Below are 23,020 nucleotides of genomic sequence, written 5' to 3'. Positions count from 1 at the left end.
AAACAAACAAACAAACAAACAAACAAACAAAAAACAAAGAAAGGGCTTTCTAGGCCCAATCCCAGAATCGTTAAATCAGAATCTCTGGAAATGAGGGGAATTTATAATTTAGAAAGCGAAGACAGATGAGTAAACAAATATAAATGAATATTATTCTTCCAAGTTTGGAAATCAACAGATTATACATTATAGACAAAAGCTTAGGGTTCCCATGCATTGATTGGTCTATCAGTATTCATCGTGGCATGCAAAAATAGAAATTTTATTTCAAATTGATAGCAGTATATTAGGAACCCCCACTTTATCTTTTGGTCTTACCAGGAACACCAGCTTGGATCCAGAAGTTAATGTCTGTCCCTTCTCCAGCACTAAAGACCTGTGTGATGTTGATAGGCTGCAGCAGGCTCATGACCTCCTTTATGATGGCCCTGGCCTTTTCACTGCCAGTGAACTGTAGCCCAGAGGGTAAGAAGGTTCCCAAGTCAGACTCCATCACCAGGCTATATTTGGAAATATTTGCCTAAACAAAAGAGAAAAGTTTAGTTTATTTCTATTGCTTTTTTGCTTTCTCCTTGGGAACTATCAACAACAATAATCAAATACTTTATCTCTTCACCAGTTCTTGCCAAAACACGTCTTGCTCTGCCTGATTTAGGGTCTGGTCTGCCTATTACCTAAACTGTTCTGAGATGCACAATTACTCATCCTGGGATTTGCCAAACTCAAGTTGACTTGGAAGGATTAAAAAATACAATGAAAATATAAAGCCTCATATTAAAGTTACTCAATGATTTCTACTAGCCATAATATTCTTTCAGCCAATTTTCTTAAGTGCCTACTGTGTACCAGGATGCAATTATTCCTATATAGTGGGGGATCTCCAGATAGTATTCATGGTTTCAAACAAAAGAAAGTATGCTTATTTCTCTGCATCTCTCCCTCTAAATAAATATTCTTATATTAATTGTGAGTTCTGCCTAATCTTAAAAGCATCAGACTTACAGTTTGTCTTGGGTTTCTGATGTTGTTGTTCATCAGAAGGGAGGGAGGTAATAGAACAACACAGGAAATACTGCTCTCTCTGTTGTACAACCATATCACCATAAACTTTGGCGACTCTTCCAGGCTGCTAGTTTTCAAACTCTTTCTGAAAAAAGCCTAGTAAGAAAGCATGCAGTGATTTTACCACTGCAAGAGCTTAGGATATAAGAAGCTCTCATAGGGGTGCACAGCTAAATTGTGACACTAACCTAGGACTTAGAAGCTCAAGGTCCTTCAAACTGGACTGGCCATCTGTTTCCCAGGAGCCATCTACTTCTTAAAGACTGGCCACCCACTACCAACAACTACTCCATTGAGCTATTCCCAAACTATTCTTGGATGGCACTGTATTTGTTCCTCACTATTAACCTAGTAAAAATCAATAATAACATTTGTACAGTGCTTCCAGAGAGCTTTCACATTTGTAATCTCCTTTGATCTTCTTCCATAACCCATGAAGTACACAAAGCAGCCTTATAGAAAAGGAACTGAGGATCAGCGAGGTCAAGTGATTTGCTCAAAGTCATGCAGTTGAAAAATGGTAGAGCTGGGTCTGAAATCCCTTGCTTTCCAGAACTCCACACTGCCACTGATAGATAGCATGGAGTAGAGGGACAAGCAACCCTTCTGAACTAGAATAATTTTTCATTTACGTAACAACCCGAGGGCTATATATGTTTTGTTTTTGGTTTTTTCTTTTTCTAAAACAGATTTCTTTTTACAATAATTTCCTAAGCACTGCCATGGAAGTGTACTGTTGTTACATGGGCAAAAGCAGTAGCAGGTTCTAACGGAGGATGTTGCCAGCTATTATAGGACGGAACAGGGTGGCCCTGGGATACCAACGTTTTGTGGTATTGTTGTTAATGATGAGAAAGTTAACAAAGCAGAAGTCTGCTCATATTTCTACTCTCACTTCTAAGGAATTTCTGTCTTCATGGTAGTTTTCAGAGAAAGACCCAAGGTGTTTATAATAGAATATGCCACCTCAGTTTTCCACTGTGGCTACTACACGATAGTAGCCTCATTAGTGTTAATAAATGCAAAATATTTGCATTAATGCCTTACACTCAGGGCTCGTTTAACTAGCACATTGATGCTAGGTCCGCAGGTTGACATGTCCTAAGCTTCTCCCTGCTTCCAACCTCCCTTAGCTCTCTCTGTCACCTGTAAAAAGGAGGACAGAAACATCACAACATATCTACAAATGAAAACAGAATTGGGTAATCTTATATATGAGGGTTCCCATAGTGCAGGCATATCTCATCCTTCTAACAAAAAAAATTAGGCAAAGCGTTCCGAATTATGTACTATTTAGGTTAAAAGTGGAGCTAGGTGGCAGTTTGGCAGTCAGACCCAACACTAATGAGCAGCCTAATGAGGTGGACACAGAGCTAGACCTGCTCCATTCTATTCCTGACTCAGCAACTGACATGCTGTCCTGCCAAGGGGGACGACTGCCTTTCTCCTTCTATCCCCATGTCATGTCACGTTGGCCTTTGGCTTCTCCATCTGCAGGTTGGGACAAATGCTCTTTTCCAAAGCTTGAATAATGAGCCCGAGCATATGCAGCTTTGCACACCTTCAAAGAAAAGACTTTTGTGGACGAAAGTGAAAGTGACTGCATGAGTTGAACTTGACAGGATGCCCAAGAAAATGTGCATTAAGGGCTTCCTAGCACTCTTCGACTACAAATGAACAGATGTCCTACAGATAGGGGACTCCACAGTTTGTGAATGCCTCTGTGCAATGTCACAGAATGTTGATAGGAATGTAGAGGATAACCTAGATAAAGGAGCTTTCAAAGGTGCTGTAGGCTATGTATGCGACAGCCAGGTTAGCAGAGAGATAAAGAGTTTGAGCTTTGGAATTATTCAGACTGGATTTGATCCTCAGATTAACCAGTCATTGACTTTGTGACTTTGGCCAGACTGCGTATCCTCTCAGTTTCTTCCTCCATGAAGTGGGTACCCAGTTCATGGAGTTGTAAGTAAGAATGCATTGTTAAAAGCCTGCTGTATAATTAGCACTTGATAAACAACTGTTGTTACGGGTCTTAGCATTAAGTATTAGTACCTCTCACATTTTCAAGGATGATGTCCATTTAAACCACCTGTTAGTTTCTCACAATGATGATTGGCAGCATTTTTGCAGTGCTTCCTACACACCAGATGCTGTGTGAAATGCTTTCCAACTTACCCTATGTAATGCTCACATTCTGTAAGTGCTTTTACAGTTCTCATTACTCAGGTGAAAAAAAAGTGCTTAACTAGCTTTCCCAGGCCATCGAGTTAATAAGTGGGGCAGCCAGAATTCAAATGCAGAGGTCTGCCCCACATGCCTGTGCTCGGAACACCACTTCCCCCATTGCTCTGTCTCCTGAAGCTTACTTCCAGGTGCCATGCAAGTCCTCACTTTTAAATACAGAGACTGTAGTTACACAAATGTATAGAGTTTAAACATTTTTTTATGATCATAGTAGAAGGTCTACTCCAACAGAAGTTATTGACTTTGCTAATAAAGTTAATTAAGCAAAAAGAATGAAACAAAAACAAAAACAAAAAAACTTGCTCTATAATTTCCTTACAACTAGAAATAAAAAGCCTGAAATAATAAAACATCTTTTCAAGCTGAATTAAACAGGATGTACAGATGTCAGTAAACCAGAATTCTGGCATAGGTAGAGACATGTTTGATTGTTATTCATGCAGAATTTTATTAGCTGCTGCTAACATAATGGCAGCATTATATTGTTTTCTATTTGTACATAAAGATCTCCATATGTTTCCAATAAAGAACTAAAGAAACAAACCACCCATCATCCATGACACTGCTTTTTCCTCCTCATTTACAGAGTCATTGTCTAATTGTTAGCACATGGTGAAGAAGCTGGGAAAACAAAATGTCTCTGTACACAGAAACCAGGTCACTGGGCTGCTAGACCTACTGCTTCTCGGGAAAGTGTTTGTTGTCACAAATATCCGTGTTCCTTACCATGCCATGAGTAATTGGGGATACAGTGTAGATTCGAAAAGCTGATTATAGCTAGTGACAGCAAAGCAGATTCATGCTCATTTCACTCAACTCATTTTAGCACATATAACAAGATATTCGTCCTCCTGTTTATAGGGTGTAAGAAGAAACCTCCTTCTAGAGACTGAATGCTTTATTGCTGAGATAAGCAGCACTGGTTGAGACAAGCTAAGGCTTACAGATGAGGAGGTTGAGCAGTGCAGAGATAAATCCAATTTGCTCTCTTAATGAAGAGGAACATCTCTTTATTAGGAGCCATGGAGACTGTCTTTCATTGCCATGCAATGTACATAAAGCGATGCGAAGAAATGCTCCCAGGAATTCTCCTAGGTTGCGATCATTGGATTTGATTAGTTAATACCTGCTCAGAGTTGAGGATTCATTAACTGTACTGTGCTAGAATCATATCCTATCATACTTATTTTTCTTTTTTAAGGGTCAGTTCATTCTGCCAAAGAACAATTTGGTAACTATTAGCATTCTTTGGGTACAATGCAAGATTAAAAAGAAGAAAAGTGTTTAAAATACACTGCACGTTTTAAAATGCTTACTCCCTAATATAAACACAAAGATGATATTTGTATTCTTTGCTTTTATAAAATTCCAGGCAATTCTTCTTCAGAAATGTAAACCCAAGTTCAACATTTCCTCTCCCTCCAAACTTGGCTTCTTCTTTGTTTTAAAGCTTTTATTTTCTCATAACCTAGGTAACATGTCTTTGGTTTTGACCTAAAGTGACACTGCAGTCCCAAAATCAAATGGCAAGAAATAGAGACTCCCAGTTATTCAAATTAATCATGTAGCCTCCTCAATTCCATCTTCAAAGAAGTAAACTCTGCCCTGACACCAAGCAATCAGTCTCAGGACCACTGTCCTGCCCCAGTAAATGTTAATATTTTACAGATGATGGTGGTGATGCTGTTTGGTCAGGTGGTGGGCTCAAAAGAAGTTCTCAGAAGCAAATCATCTAATGATACTTTTTGCTGAGTTGTTGCAGTCATCTCTTCCAGCTGTGCCAGTGACCCTTGAATTCTCAGTTCAAGGGGTGAAGCTAGCGGGGGAGGGGTTTCTTCACAGAACTTCAGCTCAAACAGCTGTCACGATTGGGTGATAGGGAAAGAGGTATCTACCCGCTGTGCAAAGCCAAGAATAGGTTTTACTTTCTGATCAGGTCTTCCCTGAAGTTCAGACTTTTATTTCTGACAACATTCAGTTTTGAGCAACCTTGGGTACCCAAGGGAGAGCCAGGAAAGAGATGACGGCAAAGTAGCATGCCATAAGTTATTTTTATTTGACAGCTAAACTGGCTGCAGTTTAGGGAAATGGACAGTGTTGGGTACGGTACTTCAGTACTAATATTGCAGACACCTATTTTAGTTTAGCCACCATTCAGCCTGGAGATGGGAACAGAATAAATGAATTCTGGAGATCTCTTTCCAGCCCTATCATTCTCTACGTGTGTACAGAAGGATTCTGTTGTAAGACAAACCTGTGTTTTCAGGCAATCCAATTTTTACAGTGTTGTCTGAAGCATTCTAGATCTCAGTGAATTCTCTTCTTGAGCTGGTTAAAGTCCATAGATAGCCCTTAAACTTACTGAAAACACATGATCCCTCTATAAATGTCACTATGGTAACGCTAGTGATCCAGAGACTGAAAATGTGGCATACACACAGGCTGAAAGAAATAAAAAATTTATTTATATTACCTAGGGAATATGACTGTATTCACATTTCTTTTAGGAAAGGAAAGGAACCCACTATTCAAGATATTTGGTAGATATAAACTTAAAAAAGGTTTACATGGTAAGTTAACATTCTTCTGTTTTTATTTTATTCCTGTATGTTGAAGCAGCATAATCAATAGTTAGAATCAGTGGAACTCAAGGTCTCCAAAATTAAATTTTGATTCCTTTACTATAATACATTGGTTAGTTTAATGTTACTAGTTTCATATGCATTTCAATATTGCAGTTGTAGAAGAGAAATCTCCAACACCGTTGGCTTTGTGAAAGCAGCCTTCTCTGCCTTTTTCATTCTCTATCCCTCTCAATCCCCCACTCCCTCATGTCAGTCTATTTTCTTATATCCCCTACACTCCCATTCTTCCCAGAGCTCAAAATGTAGAACTAAATTGCCCAAACGAGGAGCCCTTCCTTCAGCTGGCCTTCCTTCTCTGACACTGTTACATGCTAAATAAGCATAAAGATATGTTTCTTGTTTTTAATGGGGCTGTTTTACCAGCCAAGACAGTGGCTTACTTCTAATCCCCTTCTCTTGTCTGGGAAGAAAATTTAAGTACTTCTCTAAGGTTATAAGAGACACCTGAGTTCATCTTCTCATCACTACAGTGGTAAGGTTATTTCTTTTAAAAATACAGTACTTATTTTCTTGATCTGCAAAATTAGGCTACTCTATATTCAAAACCCAAAATATTCACTCAATCTTAGGGCATATCTTAATAAAACACAATTAATCTTTAATTCTCTTTTCTTTATAGCCTACAGACAAGCACTTACAGCATTTTTGGCTTATGACAATATCTTCATATGCTTTACTTGATTAAGCATTCTTTACTTATATTAGTAAAGATTCTAAATACAGTTTTAGAAGTAATTCTATTTTCTTAAGCATGCCTTCCCTTCATTCCTCTATAAATGTCACTATGGTAAAAGCACAATAATGGGTCTGAAACATCATGAAAAATAATAATACCCAAATATGAGTTTCAAGGCTCTTGGTCTACTCAAGTGATTTCATGCCCTATCTCTCCCCTAGCCTTCCATGTCTAAATGCAAAACCCTTATTTAATATGCTAGGCTGTTGTACTTTATTCTATTTGTTTTTTTATACTTACCTTGCTCCTGAAAGAATTCAAGGCTTCCTATAAGAAAATATCCTAATACCATATTTAAAAAACATGTAAACTCTCAAGAACCAAGAAAATGCCATGAAAGCAGGGATCAAATCTGTGTGGATCTCTGCCATATTTCCAGCCTAAATAACAGAGCCCAACACATATTAGGTGATCAATAAATGTTTGAGGAAAAAGAAAGTCACACCAGAAAAATTTGACACAATACCCAAATTTAGGATGTAAGTTAGCTCTAGCATCTACTGCCAAGGTAAGAGGAATTGATGTATTACAGAGATCTCATTACCAAGGAAAAGAAAGAATACCATGAGCTCTTGAAAAAAGCAATAATTTTTCCAGAATTCAATTCTAAAAGGAATTATTACATGGCTCTTTACATGAGGAACATCGAAAAAATAACGAACAGAGTCTCCAATAACAGCTCTACAAAAGAGGCAGAAACACTTTTCCTGACATTATTTTCTAAATATTAATCCTAAATGAAAGCAAAAGGCAAAATACTGTCGAATTTCAGTAAAAGTGTTTGTTTTTACAGGGAGTAAACTGTATTTATTCAACAGTTACTGAGCTAGAAACAGAGGAATAGGGTGACCATTTATCCCAGTTTACCCTGGGAAGTACTAGTTTATATCCTTTGTGTGGTCATTAAGAGTGCCTCCTTTCTCTCATAAATGTTTTCTGGTTTTAATAATAAACTACACTGCCAATCTACCTATGAAGGAATTTGTATATAAAAATGACTAAGAGGGGACTGGTTCCTTATGAGAGGGAAAGATTAATAGCAGAGGTAATAACTGGTTGTTATATTAAATGTGATGAACTTTATGAAAGAGACATGTACAAAAAAAGAGAGGGCCAACTATTGGAAAAAATGGGGAGCGATTGATAGAGGTCATGTTTGACCTAAGTGAAGGCCCTCCATTGGAAGTTCTCCAATGAGAACAGAGATCTTCTTAGTTCATTAGTGGATTCCATAGGGCCTAGCCAAGAGGCATTTGAAAATACTTGTCAAATGCAATAAATGATACCATTCTAAGCACCTAAATAGTATTATCCAGCTATATAGCTTTCTAAGAGTGGACCAGAGCTTAGACAATCTCTAAAAGAATAAAAATAAACACGTTTTATAGAGTATCTGACTCTCAAATATCAATTGTCCTTCCTAGAATTTTTTTAAGAGTTAGAAAAAATTCAAGACTGAGATCACTAGTGAGCATTAAATGGCAAACATTTGATGAAGCAGCATTTTATACTTTCTTCTCTTGGCTTCTGGGACCTCACACTCTTGGCTCTCTTCATGCCTCACAAGATACTCCTTCTCATTTTCCTAGGTTAGTTTTCTTATATACCTGATCTCTAGACATTGGAGTGAACAAAAACAGTCTAGAGTCCTCGTCTTTTTCTCCGTCTACACTCTCTCTGTTGGTGCTCTCCTCCAGCCTTACAGTTTTCAATAAACCTAGATAGTGATGAGTTGCCATTCATATTTCCATGCTTCTTTCCTGAACTCCAGATTCATATGCAACAGCTATTCAGCATCTGTACTTAAACATCTAATTGTGTATTAGCTTCTTATCGCTGCTGTGACAAGTTACCACAAATTTAGTGGCTTAGAACAACACACATTATTATCTTATAGTTCTGTAGGTCATAAGTCTGAATGAGTTTTACACTGCTAAAATCAAGGTGTTGACAGGGCTAGTTCCTTCTGGAGGTTCTATGAAAGAATCTGTTTCCTTGCTTTTTCTAGTTTCTAGAAGCTTTCCCCATTCGTTGACTCATGGCTCCTCATCACATTCCCTTTTTTCCTCCTGCTTCTGTCATCACATTGCCTTCTTCCACCTGAGGTTCAACTCAGTAAACAGCAAATCTATCCTTTTAGTTTATGAGTCTAAACATTTTGACAGACAAAAATTCTTGACTCCTCTCTTGTTTTTATATCTAAAATACAATCTTTCAGCAAATCCTGTTGGCTTGATTTTCAAAATAGACCTACTCTCCAACAACTTCTTACTAGCTACATTGTTCTCACCTGGGGGACTAGGGGGGACTGGGTGAAAAAGGTGAAGGGTTTAAGAAAAAGAATTCATAATTATAAAATAGTCATGGTGAAGGGGAGGTGAAATATAGCATAAGGAATATAGTCAATAATATTGTAATAACAATATATAGTGCCAGGTGGGTACTAATCAGGGGGATCACCTTGTAAATTATATAAATGTCAAACCACTATAATGTACACCCGAAACTAATATTAAATAACATTGACTGTCTACTCTAATTGAAAAATAAAAATTAAAAAAAAAAACTGGTTATAAGGATCTTCAATGAACTTACGGGAAGAGTAGATGAACTCAGCCAGAACGTTAACAAAGAGATAGAAAACATAAAAGTGGAGATAGAAAATAAAAAAGTACCAGTCAAAAATGAAGAATACGATAATTGAAATGAAGAATAACATAGGAGGAATCAATAGTAGATTGGATGAAGAAGAGGATCAAATCAGCGATTTAGAAGAGAAGGTAGAGGAAAACACCCAATCAGAACAGCAACAAGAAAAAAATCCAAAAATATAAGGGTAGTTTAAGGAGCCGCTGGGACAACATCAAGGATACCAACATTTGCATCACAAGGGTACCAAAAGGAGGAGCAAGCAAAGAATTGAAAACCTATTTCAAGAAATAATGGCAGAAAACTTCCCTGACCTGGTGAAGGAACATCTAATTGTGTATTAGATGTAGACATACAAGCCCAGGAAGTACAAAGAGTCTCAAACAAGATGAAGCCAAAGAGGCCCACACCAAGACACATCATAAGTAAAAGGCCAAAGTTAAAGACAAAGAGATAATCTTAAAAGTAGCAAGAAAAAAGCAATTAATTACCCATAAGGGAGCCCTCGTAAGATTGTGAGCTGATTTTTCAACAGAAGGGAGTGGCACCAAATATTCAAAGTGATGAAAAGCAAGGACTTACAATCAAGATTATTCTACCCAGCAAGGCTATCATTTTGAATTGAAGGATAAAGAGCTTCCCAGACAAGATAAGGCTAAAGGAGTTCATTACCACCAAACCAATGTTATAAGAAATATCAGAGGGACTTCTTTAAGAAGAGAAAAATAAATGATCAAAAATGTGAATAATAATAAGGCAATAACTACACATCTATCAACAATTATTTTAATTATAAATGGATTTAATACTCATATCAAAAAGATAGGTGGCTGAATGAACAAGGAAACAAGACCCTTACACATGTTGCCTAAAAGAGACTCAGTACAGATTGAAAGACACACACAGACTGGAGGTGAGGGGATGGAAAATATTTCATGAAAATGGGAACAAAGAAACAAAAAAAGCTGATGTAGCAATACTTATACTAGACAAAGTAGACTTTAAAACAAAGGCTATAACAAGAAACAAAGCAGGACCCAGTAATCCCTCTTCTGGGTATTTATCCAAAGAAACCAAAAACATATATTGTAAGGGACATGTGAATCCATATGTTCATTGCAGCATTATTTAAAATAGCCAAGATACGGAGGCAACCTTGGTGTCTATCAATGGATGAGTAAATAAAGAAGAGGGGGTACATATAAAATGGAATATTACTCAGCCATAAAAAAGAACGAAATCTTGCCATCTGCAACAACATGGATAAACCTAGAGAGTTTTGTGCTGAGTGGAGTAAGTCAGACAGAAAGACAAATGCCATACAATTTCACTCATGTGTGGAATGTAAAGAAGAAAACAAATGAACAAACAAAACAAACAAATTCATAGATACAAAGAACATTTTGATGATTGCCAGTAGGGAAGAGAGTTGGGGGCGGGGCTGGGTGAAAAAAGGGAAAAGATTAAGAAGTACACATTAGTAGTTACAAAATAGTCATGGGGATGTAAAGTATAGCATAAGGACTGTAGTCAATAATATTGTAATATCTATGTATGGTGTCAGATGGGCACTAGATTTATTGGGGTGCTCCCTTTGTAAGTTATATAAAGGTAAAATCACTATATTGTGATCACACCTGAAACTAATATAATGTTACATGTACACTGTAATTGAAAAATTAAAAAAATATATGAAAAGATGAGAACCATCAACATGTAAGACTTGCCAAAATAAAATAACCATCGTTCATAAGAGGGGGATGAGCAATACAACTCAACTGCCAAGTGGGCATTTAAATAGAAATTTTAAAGTATAAAATGAATAAAAAAAAACTTATGCTATAGTTAGTATAACGTGAGACTAATAATACATAGTGTAATCAGTATTCTCAATTACAGAAGCTAATAAATGCATCTTGGGACTACTTAGAGCTTTAATAATTGCTTCTCATACTTTGTAAGTTTTAAAGTATTCAGAAACAATTAAGGAAAATAATAAGCAGATGAAGCAATTTAGCTCTGAGAAGAGTTAAGCTAATTTAATAGGTATAGTTTAGATAAAAGGAAGCTAAGGAATTTAGCGATTACAGAAAAAAAAATCCAATAGGTACCTGTATTGAGCTGAGGGAGGTATAGAAAAATAATTTCCCTCATCTGAGAATAGTAATAAGCAGCCATAGTAATCACTTAAAGGTAGAAGAAGAAAATAACTACAGTAGAAAATAGCATGCATTGGAAATAATGATCATTCTGGGAAACCACCTGAGGATCACTAAGGGAAGAGAGAATGCAAAAATGCTGGAGGCAGTCGGTCAGGCACACAGACCCCTCCCCAAATTGCTCTATGAATATATGCATTTTTCATCAAGGGTTTCATTGGTGTTTGAAGAAAGTACAGGTGATTAAGGTAACAATCCTGAGGGAGTTGTCAGCCTGAGTAGGGTGAATATTGAATTCTCATTTCAATATTGATTGTCGATGGGGAGCTAGTGACAATCTTAAAAGTAGCAAGAAAAAAGCCTATGTTACCCACAGTAAGCTCTCATAAGACTCTGATGTACAGACGCTAATGTTATTTGGCACCCCTCTTGGCCATTTCGGTGAAAAATATTAGGCAAGTCATTTAATTACTATGGGCCTCAGTTACTCATGTGTACAATGGGAATAATAATAGTTATCTTGCAGGTATATGCTAAAGCAGGAGTTCTTAAACTGGCATTCCTTAGGGGTTCATAGACTTGGAGGTGGTCTGTGAACTTGTATGGGAAAAAATTATTTTCATTAACCTCTAAATTTAGACTTTCCTTCAATTATGAATGTAAGTAACAAACCACAGTAGTATTAGCAGAACCTGTCGCTTTGTTGCCAATTGAAATCACAGGTATTTTCATATCACATTAGATTTGTAGAAATCTCAAAACAACCTTTATGTTCATTACTGTTTTGAAATTATAGTAATAATTAGATAACACTGCATGAGCTTATTATTTTATGAATTCTTATAAAACATGATATCACATAAAATTTTGATAACTATATTTTAATAAAATTCATATTCTTATAATATTATACATTTTATTTTATGTATTCACAAAAATTATTTGAGAAAATGTCCATAGGCTTCACCAGACAGCCAAAGTGGTCCATGGCACAAATAATGGTTATGAATCTCTGCTGGGTAAGTGGTAGCTTTATTATTAAGGCAATAATAATGATGATTGGGATAATCATCCCATTGTTATCACTAAACTCACTGGAATTAGTTTGCTCTGGAAATCTGGATTGCAGTCCTGGTTCTGTCACGACATAGCTAAATGACCTTGGCAGATTGGTTAATCTCACTGAGCTTCATATCTTCCTCAACAAAGACTTATAAATAGGGCTTTTTTCCTGAATTTATTATATGTATTCAAAGGTATATTGTATACCAAACTATTCAGTTCACAAACTATTCAGTTGGTGATAATTGTTATTATCACCAACAAGAATGCCTAATAAATAGAAAAGCCATATAAATGATCGCCCAAGCTAGGACACCTTTAAGAGTGAAAGATCAATAATTATGTTGGAAACTGGACTATCTCAGGTAAATCAGGAACTGATAAGCTACTTAAATACTATTTTCTAATTTTTCTGTATCTCCTATTTCTGCCACTATAAAATTCAACAGATAAACACCAAATTTCCTTGATTATAAGAATCACATTTTTCTCCTATCTTAGCATTTTGGAAATTGGAAGGCATCTTGCTATTGATACATTCCATAATATACTTGTCAAATAGCAGGCAAAGAAACAAATTGTGCTGTATATTAGCTGCACTGCTTGTCCATGTGCACACTTCACCACAGGGAAAGGGCCTCTGGTAATTCGTTTTACACCTCAGTTATTTGCATTAATATCAACACAGACCACTAAATTTTAAATTGGAATCCCTAATAATTGATTAAAATTCTTCATAAAGTTTTGATGCACACAGAAGATAGATTTCCACATGTGAGGCAGAGCAATTAAAGGCAGCAGAATTAGCCAAATCTTCATAATACATCCCAAGGTATTCAAGGTCAGCAAACACTGCTGCAACCAAACATACATCATGGTGGCTCCACTGAATACTGAACGATTTGTCAAAAGCTTCCTTAGACTTTCAGGAGATGCGGAGTGGCTTTTAGAAATAGTAAAATGAAAAATAAAAAATAATAATAATAAAAAAAAAACTTGGCCGAGTTGGAATACAGAGGAGAACCTGTATTCAATATGCCTTATATTCACTCAGGCTGTCAACCTGAGTGCTTCTTCATTCAGGCCCTTGTTAAAATGAGGCGTACAGGGTACACAAAGTGCCCCTCACTCTTTCGCTGAGGCCTCACCGCTAATGACCAAAAGATGTTCAGAGTGATCTTTACAGTTGGACAGACTTTGATTCTAACTACAAAATTATGGGGTACTGTATGCTTAGTGTCAGTTAAAAGAACTGTACATTTAATGTAGTTTCATTTTTTCCTGAAAAGCTTTATTAATCCTATTCACACTCCTTATAATTGATCATCTTTAAACTGAAAAAATAGAGATTGAATCACCAACTAATCTCATGAAGTCACTCTTCAGTTCCCTCTTCCCTCCCTCAGACTTCACCATTATTTTCTAGTTTAAATTTGAGAATACAATATTTGACAATCTGTTGTTCAGCTGAAGAGGCGTGAATGGTTAGTTTTTTTTTAAGTAGGAGAAAGTTTCACCACTATTCAAACGTCAACTGCTTGAACCATGTTTAACGGGTATAGTTTAGACGGCTGCTTCTGCTGGCAGCTGTACCCCATGCCATCCTTTGGTTTCCCTGTCAGTAATAACTTAGTCACATAAATCACACCTCCCTATTTAATGGTAAATATTTCCTAAAAGATGGTAGTATTTTACACATAAATACAGAAGGAATTCTTCACTTAATCAGAGTAGTCACGAGAAAAGTGTACTTTTACCACTTGAAAACTACAATATGAAAGTCCACAATTGCTGGCTCTTATGAAGATGATGCTAACTTATTATTTCGCATGTGTCACTTCCATATAAAATAATTAGTTGGGAAATTATATTTTCAGTCTCAGTATTTTAGTACTGAGTATTTATATTTTCAGTCTCAGTATTTTAGTACTCAGTATTTAGTACTTGTACTCAGTACAGTACAAGTAAATATTTTTTCCCTCTTCGTTTGCTCTATCCTTATCCTGATGATTCAGAAAAAGATGTTTAAATAGAGCCTTCCAATGGAAGCATCACTACAGTGTGCCATATTAAGGTAATTGCCTAAAAGATGAGAAGATAAAAATCACATGTGTGGCCAAAGTCTTTCTGCCAATCTCTTATGGAAGCCAACAGGCTTAGTGCCTTGTATACCAACTATTTGTTATACTCTCGAATATGTCTTTCATGTTCATTTTCCTTTCCATTGCTGTTGTATTACACTTTGGCAGGCTGATCTACCCAAGAGGGGCAGCTATTAATCACAGACACTGTTCACTAAAAAAAGGCAAACACCAGTCCATTTGGTAGGCACAATTTTCCAACACATTCAGGAAACAGTTTGCTAATTAAAGTACTTACAAACTGAGCTCTCAATTATAAAGAAAAGAACATGTCAAAGATTATAAATTGTTTTATCTCCCCACCAAGGAAAGACTAAATTAGAGTCCATTTTCTTAAAAATAAACGAAAAAAGAACAGAGCAAGTGTTAAATTACTTTTTCTTTGAGTATAGTTTGCAAATAATGTTTAAATATCTCTTCTGCAACTCACAAGTCATTCCCCTCTTCCCCAACTCATCTACCTTTCTTTAGTGCTTTCACACAGACACTACTAAGGCAGGTAGGATTAAGGTTCACTAACTTTTGAAACCTCACAGCTACCTTCTTTGATAATTTTCCTTCGATATTCTAATTTGCATCCTTAAAGTAAGACATCACTAAATGGAGATGGCCTGAGATATGCTAGTGTCTGATAATGTTAAAAAAAATATTGGCGCAGGTGAAATCTCTGCCAATGGAAATCTTTAAAAATAGCAAAAGCAGGGATCTATCCTGGTACATTCCTGTCTTTGGTGTATCAGGCACAATTATCCTGGAAGAAGGAAGCTGAATTCGATTTGTGGATGGTCTTGATATATTTTCCTACATGTCTGACCTCTACACATGTAAAAAAATATATAAACAGATAAATACATATACTATTTCCATCTCTCAAGGATTAGAGTTTTGTTTTCATTTTTCTTTTTTAAGATTAAAGACAGTGGGCCATGTCCTAAGGTAGTATCCTAGCGAGCCAATCTTTTAAATCGTGGGATGATCTAAACAATTATTATTGTGAGAAGGAGTTTCATATCACTAAAAGTTCTCTTTGGATGTTTTTTCATTCTATTGTCAGCTAAAAACTTTACTTAGAGAATGTCTCAAACTGAGAAAATTACAGTGAAGATTAAAAACATTATCATTGTAGCAGGATTTATAGTTAACTTCATGAACAAATATTTATTTTTATACTTTCCAGAGAAAATGCAAATATAAAACACTGAGAATTACTGGTAATAGCTGATGCCTGAAGATTATACAATATCCCTTGTTCCTATCCTCCAAAATGTTATAGAATGATTCTGTGTTATATGTGTTTTAATCTAAGAGCTTTAAAGTGACTTCTCCATTCACCCATTCATGTGTTACTGTATACATTGGTGTGTACGTAGTTCAGACTATGACAAGTGGATAGATGTATGTATAGTCAATCCTTGAATGATACAGTTTTGAACTGCACAGGTCCACTTATATGTGAGATTTTTTTTCTAGTAAATACTATAAATGTATTTTCTCTTTCTTATGATTTTCTTAACATTTTCTTTTCTCTAGCTCACATCATTGTAAGAATACAGTGTCTAATATATATATAACATACAAAATATGTGTTAATTGACTGTTTATGTTATTGGTAAGGCTTCAGTCAATAGTAGGTTATTAGTAATTAGGGTTTAGGGGTGTCAAAAGATATACCTGGATTTTTGACTATGTGAGAGTTGGTGCCCCTAACCCCTGTATTGTTCAATGGTCAGCTGTATAAGTACAGGTAAATCCTATATTTGAGATGAGTGTCAGAGAAGTACATGATCATAGAAGTCATTATGGCTGAAGTCTGGAGACAGAAAAGCTAGGTTTAAGTTTAATCTCTTCAAGTTCAACCTCATGGCTGCACAACCTTGACTGAGTACATTCTTTAACTCTCTGAGCCTCTTTTTTACGTATGAAATGAGGAAAACAGTATGTGGCCTGGCAATTACCAGGATCATTACTATTATCAATGTCTATGAAAGAGTATTCTTATTTGTAAATGATCATATAGATGCAAGAGGTTACAATGACATCTTATAAATAGTAAGAATTTATTACATATTTGTTTTGAGAAATGGGATTTTTCAAAATTCTTGATGGTTTCTTTTCCTTCTATAAGTCCATAAGAAAAGTTTCTAGTACTGGATTTTTTGATCTATTAAAAGGAACAAGTTATTTTCCCTTACATGGAAAAATTGGACAATTTTCACAAAACATTTTTCCTTCTACTATTAAGTTCCCTTCTCTTTGACCTCTGCTAATTCAAATGACAAAACAGCTTTATTGCCTCTCATTTGGCTCTGTGGGTCATAATAAAGTATTTTCCAGAGCTCTGGAGAGGAAAAAGCCATCTAGTATGCCAGTGAGGGGGGAAGGATGCATGCCATACATTCTCCCAGGTCTTAGTTAATACCTGAAGAAGTTCCTAAAACACATTTATATAAGTATTTACATAGCATTGCCTCTGATGTCATGGAGTGGTGCATCTCCTGGATGAGTTTTATTAAATGAAACTATAGAAATCTATAAAAGCAAATTATACTCCTGTTTTAATTAGTAATGGAAATTCTGTATAATTTCAAAATAACTCATGCTATAAAACCAGTTTAAACCTTTGTTGAAAGCCTTGCCTTTAAATTTGAAAATTTTAGATTTTAAAATTTGTGTTGTTGTTCATGTATGTTTTGTTGTGTAGGGCATAAAAGCTTGTTAGAAACTGATTTTGAGAACTCTCTATTAACTGTGAAACCAAAGCAGCACAGACAAACTGCTGGTATCTAGGAGTAACCTCAGCTTCTAGAATGAATTGCAAATGTAGGACAAGCATTTGATAAGATTATTGAAGAGTGATAATTTCTAAAAGAAAATAAGGAGTAAAAGTTCTAATCTTTTGGTTAGGAAAAATTATGCCTTTATGTTTTTTATGCAAGTAGATGAGTGGAAGGAATTATAGATGTGCCCTAATGGATAAGGAATTAGGAAGCCAGACTAAGACCAACTCTTATCAGGGAACAAGAGGCACACTTACGACACTACAGGACTTGGGTTAATATTTATAGGAATTGCCCACTAGGATGAGTTCCAAAGAGAAAGCCAAAGGACTGTGAAAAGTAGTCAGGTTGTACTCACAACTGTGTCCCACAATTCTGCTTTTCAGCTCCTTGGTTGACCTTCTGCCCTAAAAGTAACATAGTTTTAGTACTACCTATTTTGGCTTCTGGAAGCTGTTTCTCAGAGCACAAAGCAAACTTACCACCCAGTAGCTGCTTTCTAGCATTGACCTTGTTAGAAGCCCTGCCAGATTTTTTTCTGCCCCGTCATTCCTCAAGCCATCTTCAACAGACCATTCTTTGATGCTTATGTTTTAGTCTAGCAAAACTATCCAAAAACCACTGCAGCCAGAAGTAGGAAACAATATTCCAGAAGGGCTACTGATTATCAAAAGATGTGATGTTCTTGGGGTCTTTTGGAAAGAGCCTCTCTCCAAGACAATAATTCAGGTCTAAAAAAGAAATACTGTAGGCAAATCTATGAATAAAACTAGGATATGGTCAAATAATGAATGACAATTGTTAAGGATCAGTAAGAAAGTTGCCAAGATGCATTACAGTGTTTATTTCTTTTTTTTACATTTTTAAAAATTGTATTTTATTATTAGTTTCAAGTAGGCAGTACATTGGTTAGACATTTATATAGTTTATAAAATGATCCCCCTGATTGCTCTTTCTCTCCTTTGGCTCTACACGTAGCCACTACATCAATGCTGACTGCATTCTCTATGCTGTGCTCCAGAAAACTTCTCTCAACTCGTGAAGGAAATAGACATACAACCCCAGGAAGCTCAGAGTGTTCATTTCTTTAAAAGACCCTTCAATATGTATAGGCTTTTTAAAAAATGCCCTTTAAAATATATTTTTGAATATTATTATTGTTTTAAGAAATATTGGGAAGCTATGTTAACCCCTTCCTGCAAGCGGGTTACTATGCCTATTGTGTGGCTCAGTGAACTATTATTAAGGCAACAGACTTACCTGGGGATGATGTGTTCTATTAGCCAAACATCTAAAGGGAAACAACTGCAAACTCTTGAGTGCTGAGCTTACAAACAACAGTCATATTAAAGCAAGACATAACACAGCTAAATATTAGGTACAAGACAATCTATCTCAGTGGTCCCCAACCTGTTTGGTACCAGGGACCAATGCTCCTATGAGACTCTAATAGCCTGATGATCTGTGGTAGAGCTGAGTGGGTGATGCTAGGCTAGCACTGGGGAGAGGCTGCAAATACAGATGAAGCTTCACTGGCTCGCCTGCTACTCACTTCCTTCTGTGCGGCCTGGTTCCTAACATGCCACAAATAGGTACCAGTCTGCAGCCTGGGGGTTGGAGTCCCTGCTTTAAATGATAGAATTCTACTATGTGCTCTAAGCCTCTTACATCAAAAGGTATGACTGCGAGATTAGAAAAAGCTTCAGAAGACAGTTCTCTAAACTTCCCAATTAGGGTTTAAAACAGGAGTAAGCAAACTATAGCCAGAGTGGGAAATCTGATCTCCATCTTCTCTTTTCCTCCCTCTCCTTCTTCTTTTAATAAAGTTTTATGGAAAACAGCCATGCTCATTTGTCTAGTATTGTCTCTACTTCTGCATTATAATGACAGAGTTGAGTAGAGAGACCATATAGCTTGAAAGTCTAAAGTATTTATTATTTTTTATAAAAAAGTTTTTCATTCCCTGATTTAGAAGATGGAGGAAAGAATCCAGTCCCAGGCGAATTAAAATAGTGCTGATGATTAAAAGTGGTTTGCTGACTCTGTAACTTAGCGAGGCCTGGTTGCACATGATAAGACCATTTAGCCCCAAAGGCTCTGGACTATATAGGTTACTTGTGAGCCTAAGGTATGACACCTTAATTCAGAATCGTGTATCCTGGTGTGCCAACTTGATTTCCTTAGAAAGTTCATGCAGTAAACATGCTATGCATCCTTCCACGTCAGATCACAACCTGGTTAGCAATAGGGAGGCACTAAGGCAGAAACTATTTGTGCCTCATAGGCAACCTCTGGTAAGCTTGTAAAACAGACTGTAATATACACTGAAGTCCTTTATGGTTCCAGGAATGGCGAATAAATGAGACAAGATGCTAACTACAATAATTCCCAATAAAGCTCAGTGTGCTGGCATAATGTTCTCAGAACCAACCTTGAAAGGAAGTTGCCTTATTTGGGTTACTAATGGTAAAATAGAAGTTGAAATATTGTTCTCTACATGTATTGGGCTACAACCAACACTCAAGCCAAACTTCACTATGATCTGAAACCATATGCATTATATGAGAAAGATTCCATTCTATTTGTCACAGCCAGTCTTTTTATTTAAACTATTCCTTTACTCTTACATGGAAAAAATAATAAAACCAAGTTAAGAATGACTCCTCTAAAGAGAGATAAAGGAAAGAGGTGAGTCAAGGCCTACTCAGGTTTATTCACAAGATAGCATGTGATTACCCTAGTATCAAAAGGATATCTCTGCCCAGTCTGACATATATCTATGTCTGTCTGTCTATATATGTATATATAATATAATATGTATATGTATAATATATGTATATACCCTACATACAGATGATTCTGAAGTCCCATATTCATAATGGAATTCTATGTAGGAGAAAGCAAACAAATGCAAAAGACAGCCCTTCCCTCTTTTTTAAAAAATAAATCCACAAATTCTAATAAGAACTTAAAGAGCTCCCAAGTGTGCTATAGAAATTATGTGGATGTTAGAATTACAAGGGGCTCCAAACCAAGAATATATTGAGATAAATAAAATTTAAACCAATTTTGTGATGTGCTTGACAGACTAATGCAAATATCTAGGAAGTGACAGAAAAGCACAGGATGCATAAAAGCCCGGCAGTAATGACTGAGACAATAACCTCTGATTAGTACATCTATACGGCATGGTACATTAACAATATAAGAAGGGCTGCTCTGGAGACACAGTCCAGACACAATTATACTGAATGCATATATCAGGACTATTATTTTTATAACTAGAGCTGCAGATGAATACAAAACTGATCTCACTCTAGCAGTGTCTCTGTAGCTAAATTAACATCATATAGAGGCAATGGGTTGGTAAAATAAAAATGCCAAAGAAAATCGTTTACCCAGGTAACATGAAGAAGTCTCACAAGCATTTCTAACATATTCCTTTATTTTGCAGAGAAACATAAACCTAATGTGGGCTGGGGAGTTGGCAAAAACTCCACTACTAAAAGAAGCTACCATTTTTGTATGTTTACATAAGTAAATAGAAATTTTGTTCCTCAGCTTGGCAACACAAGAAATTCTGACAACATATCATACATATTAATTTCAACTTTTTCTGTTTTAGAGTTGGCTACAGTTAGGATAAACTGATATATTTAGAGTGATTATACATTCCATCCCTCATTTAATAAAGGCTATTTAAAATATTGCCTTTATTAATGACTACCAGAACACAGCAGTGTTCATAATCCCTGTAATTCAATTGCAAGTAGTTTATGCAATAAATCAGGAAAAGGTTAAAATATTTTTCATGCCCAATAGAACATATCAATCTATTTTATTTGATTATCTTGTGTAATGAGGCTTTCTCCAGGCCAGATTACCTTACTCATTATAATTATGCCAGATCATATTTTTGCTTAAAATGGAAAAGATTTAAAAAATGCCAGCAACTCAGTTGAAACTATTCTAGGTTGTTTTTCTCCTTTGTACATCTCAAGACATGAGAAATGACATCAGGCTCTCTTTTCAAGAATAGAGAAGAAAGTGACGTTGTTCCCATGAAAAGCAGATTAGGCAAATGGGATCTGGACAACACTCATTTTATTCACTGATTTGAAAATTCAATAAAATCATTTATAATATTTTTAATTACAAACTTAAATTCTACTCTATAAGTAAAGTCTTAAAAATCACTAGAGTACAATAATGTCCCCTTATTTGTAGTAACATTTCCTTCTTAGTAAAATGTAAGCTGAATTCAACCAACAAAGAACTCCTATTTTTGGAAAATAATTTCATCAATAAAGAATAATACAAAGACATTTTCTGCCACCTTCCACCACCCCCTCTTCTAGAATAACCTCTTTTTCTGGGCATAAGAGAAATCTCCCTCTCCATACCCTATTGGGGATCATTTTTGCTTCAAGTTGAATTCCAACAGCACCCAGACTCCATGTGAAATCTGTGCTCCAGGGCATTAGCTGTGGTTATTAGCAGGATGGTATTTTTATGTCCTGCTCTTCCAAGATATTCCTCCAAATGGAAATAAGGTCAATCTGATCATTAACATCCCTGTAAACCTCATGCAAGGTAAAAACGCCTTCCACCTTCCTTAAATCATAAGGCAGAACAGAATGAAGGTGGTAGTCTTCAAGCAAGGACACAGGAAAAAGAAAAGAAGATGACTGTTAGAAGTGGAGGCACAATTTTCGTGAGACTCTTCAGAACTGTACCTTGAAAAATATGAAAATGTTACTCCTACAAGAATGGCCAGAAATGAAAAGTCTGGCAGTACAATGCATTGGGAAGGATGGGGACCAACAAGGACTCTCATATATTGGTAGTAGGAATGTAAATCGGTACAGTCTTGTCTTTGGGTTGTGCTACCATATCAATAGTTAAATCCTTAATCCTCTATTAACTTTCTTGTCTTCTCTCATTCTCCAAAACATCCCCTGATGAAACAGGCTGAAATTGTCATAAAAGGGCAGAAAATCCAGAGCAAGCTAAGCCTACCAACAAGGACCAGATAAGAGACCCATGGACCACAGCTAAGAAACTGGTTTGTACTGAAAGATCCAAGATGGTGTCCCAAACCCCTTTCGAGTGACCACTTGAAGAAATTTTCTTCATTAGCATGCTAAAATTCATGCTCAGAGGTGAAGAAGTAACATAAAAATGAGACGAATGATGTATAGCCATGCATGTTCCAAGCATGTTTCGAAACTGCTCATGCTCCCTTGCAACTCAACTAACTCTCCACCCTTTTCTGGGAAATCCCTACTCTTAAACCTGACTACCTCCCCCCAATCCTTTAAGACACTCCTAATTTCCTTAAATTGGAGAGAAGGTGTCTTTAGAATGGCAGCTTATCCTTCTCCATTCTTTGGTCAAAGAATAAAGTTTCTCCTTTGCTTTACCAAACACAGTCTGGTTCTACTGGCATGAGTGACACTGGGCAAAAACTATCTCATTTTGGGGTCCTGGACCCATAAGGGTCAGCAACTGTCTCCCAACTCTTTGGCAGCTTCTAACAGTT

The 23,020-nt window shown here is 36.3% G+C and overlaps 1 protein-coding gene across 1 annotated transcript in view; it reads right to left on the bottom strand.

The window, feature by feature from the left end:
• The window catches only part of CPQ (carboxypeptidase Q), a 357,555-nt gene that overhangs the window by 77,774 nt on the left and 256,761 nt on the right, over positions 1-23,020 (bottom strand). The window contains exon 11 of the mRNA XM_023538239.1: positions 319-520. Coding sequence (XP_023394007.1) covers positions 319-520 — 202 coding nt within the window. The remainder of the gene's footprint in view (positions 1-318; positions 521-23,020) is intronic.

Source organism: Pteropus vampyrus, unplaced genomic scaffold (assembly GCF_000151845.1).
Source record: "Pteropus vampyrus isolate Shadow unplaced genomic scaffold, Pvam_2.0 Scaffold215, whole genome shotgun sequence".
NCBI classification, from domain to species: domain Eukaryota; kingdom Metazoa; phylum Chordata; class Mammalia; order Chiroptera; family Pteropodidae; genus Pteropus; species Pteropus vampyrus.
The sequence above is the reverse complement of the archived record's forward strand: the minus strand, read 5'-3'. Positions and strand labels throughout refer to the sequence as shown.